The following is a 7,366-nucleotide window of genomic DNA, read 5'->3' as shown; positions in this document are numbered from 1 at the left end:
TCCTAGTGAATGCTTCTCTAATTGATAGTACAGACTTCAATAATCAATCATGGAGTGTAATGAAGATTACTTGATAAGCAATTAGATATCAAATACATTTGAAAACTGTTCAGTAATCGATTCACTAAATGAAAGTAAAGTGAGAAGTTTTGATTTCGCCAAAAAGAAAAAAAAAATTCTACTAATACATGTGTGTTTGTCATGCATACAAAAATCTGATGGTCAGTGATGAAAGATGAATGTTATTTATGACTTACACACCGTCAGATTATGTGTGTGTCATACATGTGTATATAGTCGATGTTCACTTCGCCAAAAGCAAACTGGGAACTTTTGAAAGAGAGAAAAAAACAAATGGGAGGTAGATTCAGATTTTTGGCTTCGGCTAAACACAACAGCCCCTTAAAAATAAAAAATAAAAAAAATTGTGGAAGGCATGAGGCCGTTATTGGTGTGGAATTTACTGGGGAAACCAACATTAATCCACAGATGTGACTGGACTAGATAAAATATAGGATACAAAGTCATAATCGTGTTATGAGAAATGCCTGTGTTTCCACAATACCCGACCAATCTTGCTCTAGATGAACTTAAATTTACTTCTAATATGAAGTTTGTTCGATACCATGACATGTAAAGGATTTGGTTTCCCTTGTAGTAAGATCTGGTAGTTGGAGAAGAACGCATATGACGGTAATTAAGACTGTTGTGAAGGTGAATCACTACTATCATATGAATTTCCAAAGAATTCATAATGTGATGACAGATGAAGTAATGTTATTACCTGCTGTCCAAGATTATTACAATCATGTGTTGAAAAAATGAGTGAAGAAAAATTCGCATATTAAAATACGACTAGCGTAAAACTGTTGATGAAGTGGAAGATATCAGTTCCAGAAGCTGGTTATGTAACTTGCCATTACTCACAAGGAAACCATCTTGAGGGTATATACTCCTCCGTCCGGCTTCATCTGCTGCAAGATCAACTTGATTCCCTTTCCAGTCAGTTGCCTGATTAAACAGTATAATCTCTTTAGATCAATGGTAAAAGTACACCAATTCATATGTTTTGAGAGCCATCACAAATTCCAAAATGCTTATGCAATACTTGTAATAATGTAAACAGAAGCCTTACACTTTCATATTCATATTCATTCAAAAGTAGGATATGTTTTATCATCAAAAGCCATGAATTTTGGGTTTCTGGTCTAAACTCTCATCAGTTAACCTCATTTCAGTTTTAATACTCTTACATGGTAGTTTAGCATCAATTTTATATTTTAGATAAAGTATCATTACTCAATGCACCAAAATGGATACATTACTCAACACTACAGAAAGAGCCATAGAATAACATACCCTTCCCCCTGCTTCAAGCACACATATAATACCAACAGCGTGATCCCAAGCCTGCATTGTAATAAGTTGAAGTGAGTGATGCTAAGGCAGTTCCTAAGTTTCTGTAATTCACTGACAACTGTAGGAGAATCAATACCTTAATAACTTTTTCTTTCTGTCGCTGAATGAAAACAGAACCCCTACCTGAAGCCACCAATAAATACTTGCATAAACTGCAAGAAAGTGTGAATACAGCTTGTTAGAGTTAGCACTAAACAAGGTAAAACCGTAAAGGTAATTTGTAATGGATCGTCGAATTTCAAAAACAGGGACCCTTAACTTAATTCTAATATGTCACCTACACATGCACAATGGCAAATCAACACTAAAAACAAACATTTGGATTGTAAACTTAAGATTAAAAGCAATCTTGACAGGACCATCCTATGCAATCAGTGATCACTGCCATTTTGAAACACAGGTGTATGATGATGGAATAGATTATTTCTACATTTATGCACCTAAATAACAATGCATGACCATCGTTAACACTACTAAATGTATCTATATAAAATCCTGTTTTCTTGTAGAATCAATTGAGTTGGAAAAGAACAAACCTTCCACAACAAGGTTTCAAAACGAGAACTTGACCCTCACCAACACTATCAGCATTAGTTGTTGAGGTAAAGAAAGCTGACGGTGGCAATGCCTCCCATGGTTCACTCTCTATGATACAAAAGCGTGCCTGAGCCACCACAGAACAGCCATCAACAAAGCAACGGGTCCAAGAATAAGGAATCTTTGGCGTGCGGCGTGCCATTTAGCACAGATGATAAACTTCTTGTCCACGTGCCACAACCAATATGAGAGACCATAAGAAGCCCTGTTTCAGATGGAATGCTCTTCTCTTCCTGGACTCCATTGATACATTTGTTCGATTCCTGCCAGTGCGGGCAGCCCATGACACCTAATACAATCTCCCCGTCAACTACAAGAGCCAAACCTACCTGTAAATTTTGGCCATTTCCTAAGAAATTCTGTTCTTTATTCGGTGAGAAGTAGAAAATCGTCTGATTATAAGTAATGCAGTAAAAAGGATCTGAATTTCCCTTTAAAGAACATAGCTTGAATCATTTCTTTGGCAACATAGACTGCTCTTACCATATTGCATTTGAAACTGTTAACCTTAAATGCAGGATGAAAGGTACATATACCACTGGAACTGCTCTTCTGATCACTAACCAAAACACTTAATCATCTTTGCACGAAGATTAGTTGTTAAAATTTCTCAGATTCCTACTTGTGTTTAGATTCATCACCTTCTCTCTATTATTACTTCTTAATTAAATGTAAATCACTCCATTTTCATATCAATCTTCCTACATCCTAACTGATCCAATTCATTTCCTCAGTAACACTAAGAAGTTGGAACTCCATAAATCCTTTAAAATCACTTTCACATAAGACACTCAGCTAAATACTCATGAAAAAATCCACGAAAAAAAATTTAAAGGCGAAAACCGAAAGCCATATTTTTACAGTTGGTAAAACGTACCACAAACAACGCCTTGTTCCCCATCACAAATCCTCTTGTGCCATCAATTGGATCCAGTAACTGCATTGTGTTTCACATTTCAGTAAAAACTCTATCACACAGTTTAAGCCTAAAACCACCAAAAGAAAATCATGATTATTTACCACAAGCAAGTTAAATCTTTGTAATAAATCAAAATCCAAACCACACAAACCCAATACGTCGCCGGCTGAGCTCCGAATCTAAAAGCCTCCGGTCCGCCTCTATCAATCGCCTCCAACACATCCTCCGCCGTCAACGGCGTCTCCCCGGCGCCGGCCTTATCAACCACCGCACTCACCACCGGCTCCACCAGATTATTCTCCCTCACCGACGCCGAGTCCTCCTCCGCCACCAACGGAATCGACGGGAATCGTCTCCCCAGCTCTGTTCGGAATCATCCCAATCAGACCTCAAAATTCGCAATTAGATTCAAATCCAAGGACTAGTTAGCAAAAAATTACCTAAACTGATCAGTGCCTGGACGCTGAAATCGGCGACGGTGACCGGAGTCTGGTCGTTCTTCTCGAGAACCCCGCCGGCGCTCGACGCCAACGCCGTTTGGACCTCGACGCAGAGGTTGGAGGCGGTTTCGACGACGGCGATGGCGGCTTCGAGTTCTCTGTAGTGCTTGGCGGTGTCGGCGGCGAAGGGGAGGGCGGAGCTGCATTTGAAATGGGAGCGGCGGGGGAAAGAGGTGAGGATTCCGGTGCGGGGAGGCGCAGGGGAAGATGAGGTGGGGAGGGTGAATCGGACGGTGGAGAAATGGCGGGAGGAGTGGGCGAGAATCATGGCGGGAATAACGGGCGAGTGTCAGAGAATGGTTGGACTGTGGAAACAGTTGAAGTGGTGAGTGATTGGTGGAGGGGCCTACGGAGAATGGGATCAAAAACCCGGTTAGAGGCCCAAATTGGGATGCATGGTAGCTTTGAAGTAATCCTAGCCCAAAAGAGTACCGAACGGCTTCTAAATTAGGTTTAAGAAGAGAAGTGAAGACTTGTTTTTTTTTCATTTAAGAAGAGAAGTGAAGACCTTTATTCACTTCTTTCAATTTTGATTATAAGTAGATATTCGTGAAATGTACAGATAGTGCAGCTAGTTAGTAGAGAGTGCTCTTTTATTTTTTGACTTTCATATTAAGCTGTGGATTGTTATTTTTGACTTTCTCATAGTTATATCATGTAATTGTATCTAAATTGTTTATAAATGCAATTCCTTTTTTCTTCTCAAAAAAAAAAAAAAAAGAAGCCCAAATGACTAGTGAATGTAGCTGGTGAATTGGAGTTTGGTGACCAAGGCTGGTTGGATCACAAGATTTTATGGGTGACAATCTTGGAAACAAACTGCCTAACACAATTTGAATATGACATGAATATATTAGATTTAGATTTGAACTAATAGGCAGTTAGTCTGACATCATATCACTGTTTGCTTGAATTTTAGAGAATAAGTGTGGTTGTCATCTCATGTGATTTTTGTGCTTATTAAGATTTAGATCATATTGAAAGATAGACTAATAACAATCTTGGAACAAGCCTTTCCAAGAAGGGTTTCAGCATTGATACATCATGACGTACATAAAATGTGAATACTATAAAGACATTTTCGAATTGTTCATTTAAGTACAGTTAGCTTTTTTCTCTTCTCTTTTGATTGTTTTCTCTCAACACAAAAGTAAGATCTTTGCTGCATTGATAACGGGATACGTAGAGGAATCACTCCACTATTGAGCTAGTATGAAAAGATTTATAACAATCCCACACCGGGTGATCTCTCTCGGTTTTGGAGATTTTTCAAGTGAGAAGTAGAAGTAAAACTTCCGATTCTATGAAAACGATTGAACAAAAGGCTTATATATGCCACCATAGTCTTCTGCAGAACCAGGGAATAAAAGGCCATGGCTTGGGCAATGGGTATTGGCTTGAATCACCTCTGTCTTCTTGGCCAATTCCTCCTCCCTGAGCAGGCGAACGGCTTCCCTCCGCTGCTCCTCCTGCCACGCGGCATGGATCTCCTTATCGCGGGCTTCCTTCGCCTCGCGTGCTTCCTCGTTCCGACACCAGCCCACCAATGACAACGCATTGCCGAGGAACGAAACTGCTGTAGCAGGATCAGTCATCCGAAATTGCAAATAATAAAAGGATGTCAAAAATTGCAGATAACAATTAAAATATCAGAACGGATCAGAGGTAGATCTTAAATTTCTAAAGGAATGAGATTTAGATGTACAAGTAATTAGATGCAGTGAACCCACGAAGAAATTCTTAATAGAACACAAAGGTGCCATTGAGGACGCTTTGCTGCAGTTATGTGTGCATTGGTGAGGGAATTACCTCGATGCCGCTCCTCAATTTTTATCCAAAACATCATCCAAGGTCAATTGAACAATCGTATTCATATCAAACGTGATTACATCCAGTCCCACTCCCATCTCATTGAACCCAAAGACATAGACCGGAACCGAGCGAGAGAGGTATGAAGGAAATGGCCCCATAAGAACATGGAACGCCACCGATTTTTTAAGGCAGGGGCTTGGCTATGGTCTTTTCTCTCATGTTTTGAGTAAAGGTGGTGGGGATGGTATTCTGGCCATGGTTTCGGCGGCGAAACAAAGACGAAGAGAAGACGAGTTACAGAGGGACTAGTTGAGAGCGGCTGGAGTGAGTTTGGGTTTGTTTAAACCCTTAACCACGTTTTTATACTGCATTCCTGGAAAGATGGATTTGAACTTTTCAAACTCAGGAGTAGTTGGTAGTACTTGGTAGAAGTGGATGCAGTCAAATTAAGATAGGGTCTTCTGCATTCTGTGAAGCACGTTCTGCTTGGTCAATACTGAGACTACTACAAGCTCTGTTCTTTTGTTTCTCTTCTCTGTATTGGAATGAAGTTTGAATGCAAAAAATAACGATTATAAACATGATAAGGTAAAAAACTACGATAACTTAGCCCAATAAAATGGATTATGAATTGTGATTAATATTAATTACCACTTTCTTTATGTGATTAACTGGCTCTGATATCTGTTTATTACTTAATTAAAATGATAATGCCCTAAAGCAAGTTGCTTAATTGGGTCATGATTGAAGCCCCAAGGAACTCAGTCAAAGTATGGTATCTAGGACCACTGAAATTCAAAGAAAAACTGAAAAATTTCAGTCAAGGACATTAGCTTCACTGCCTTCACATGGTGGGGATTGAAGTACTGCAAGCTCTGCACTCTCAATTGATTTGGTTTGGTAGCTAGTTGGTGTAAATTAAAGAGATGTACTTGGCATCTATGTGCAACACAGTCAATATGTACGTGTGATTTTCTCTTTGATATTCAGAAGTTACCACACAAGCTTGTCAGTTTTTCACGAGGGTCCTCAAGCCTGATATTTTTGCCAAGAACGAAGTGGTGGACTGGTGGCAAGTCCAATGTAAAAGTTGTAGTCCTCTGTTTCTGTTGGGATTGATTTTAGTTTTGATCTTAACTGGATGATCTAACAGATGGTTTAAGATATATTCTATAATCTATATCATAAGTTCGCAAATTGCCACACAAGTCAAAAAATAAAAATTAAGATTTTTCGATCTTCTTTTTTTCTTTTTCAAATATATTTGTCTTGTTGTTCACTTAATTTTTTTGATACAATTTCTGACTACACCACTAAAGAAGTTCATTGTAAAAAATAGAAATTGAACTTTTTTCAATAAACTAACTCATGCATCATAGCATCATGAAAAGATTGAGAAAACAACAAAAGTAGTGCTATTGAGGTACACATATATTTGGGAAGTTTTTTTTAATGAGAACCACTAAAACGATGATTAGTTGAAGACTTTCTAGTCAACGGTTTGGAAGACTCACTTTTCGATTATATTACGGCAAATCAGCCGTCAGATGTTTATGTATGCATGAGTAAATCATTTATGAAAATTTACTTCCAAATTGTTAGTCGTTGAGGTACCAAACTAGATCAAATCAACGAACGAATCAAATCTGTCAAACATGAACCGTTCATGTTTATAACTGATAAATTACGATTATGAATGTCTTGACGATTTTCAATTTGGTTGAAAAATTGCATAAATTATCTACACTTTTTTTTTTTTTGAATAAAGAGAATTATCATAAATTAGGAATACTCAATAGAGTTGGTTACAATCATATCGTAACACATCCAGAAACAATTTTGGAGTGTTATAAAAAGACTATAAATTTTTGCTAACCTAAGGCCAGAGTGACCATTACATACCCTTGCGCTACCATCTAATGACATAACAAGATGTGGGAGTACCCTTGGTGGTACATAGAGATAAATCTACTTATTTGACATGTCATGCTCTGTCATTACAGAATAACTTGAATTCTCCCCTTCACAAAAAAAAAAAAAAAAACTTGAATCCTCATTCAATATTACTCCAGAAGATTTACTAGTACCACAAATGTCATACCTAAGCGTAGTTTGTTAG

At 38.2% G+C, this 7,366-nt stretch overlaps 1 protein-coding gene across 1 annotated transcript; it reads right to left on the bottom strand.

The window, feature by feature from the left end:
• Positions 1-645: 645 nt before the first annotated feature.
• On the bottom strand, positions 646-3,930 carry LOC133733456 (putative PAP-specific phosphatase, mitochondrial). The gene is given in 8 exon segments (XM_062161076.1): positions 646-1,011; positions 1,360-1,410; positions 1,496-1,571; positions 1,956-2,161; positions 2,163-2,345; positions 2,894-2,953; positions 3,087-3,298; positions 3,376-3,930. Coding segments are annotated over 8 exon segments (1,272 nt in total). The 5' UTR covers positions 3,704-3,930; the 3' UTR covers positions 646-855.
• Positions 3,931-7,366: the final 3,436 nt, after the last annotated feature.

Source organism: Rosa rugosa, chromosome 2 (genome assembly GCF_958449725.1).
Source record: "Rosa rugosa chromosome 2, drRosRugo1.1, whole genome shotgun sequence".
Classification (NCBI taxonomy): Eukaryota; Viridiplantae; Streptophyta; class Magnoliopsida; order Rosales; family Rosaceae; genus Rosa; species Rosa rugosa.
This window is presented reverse-complemented; position numbering and strand designations above follow the sequence as displayed.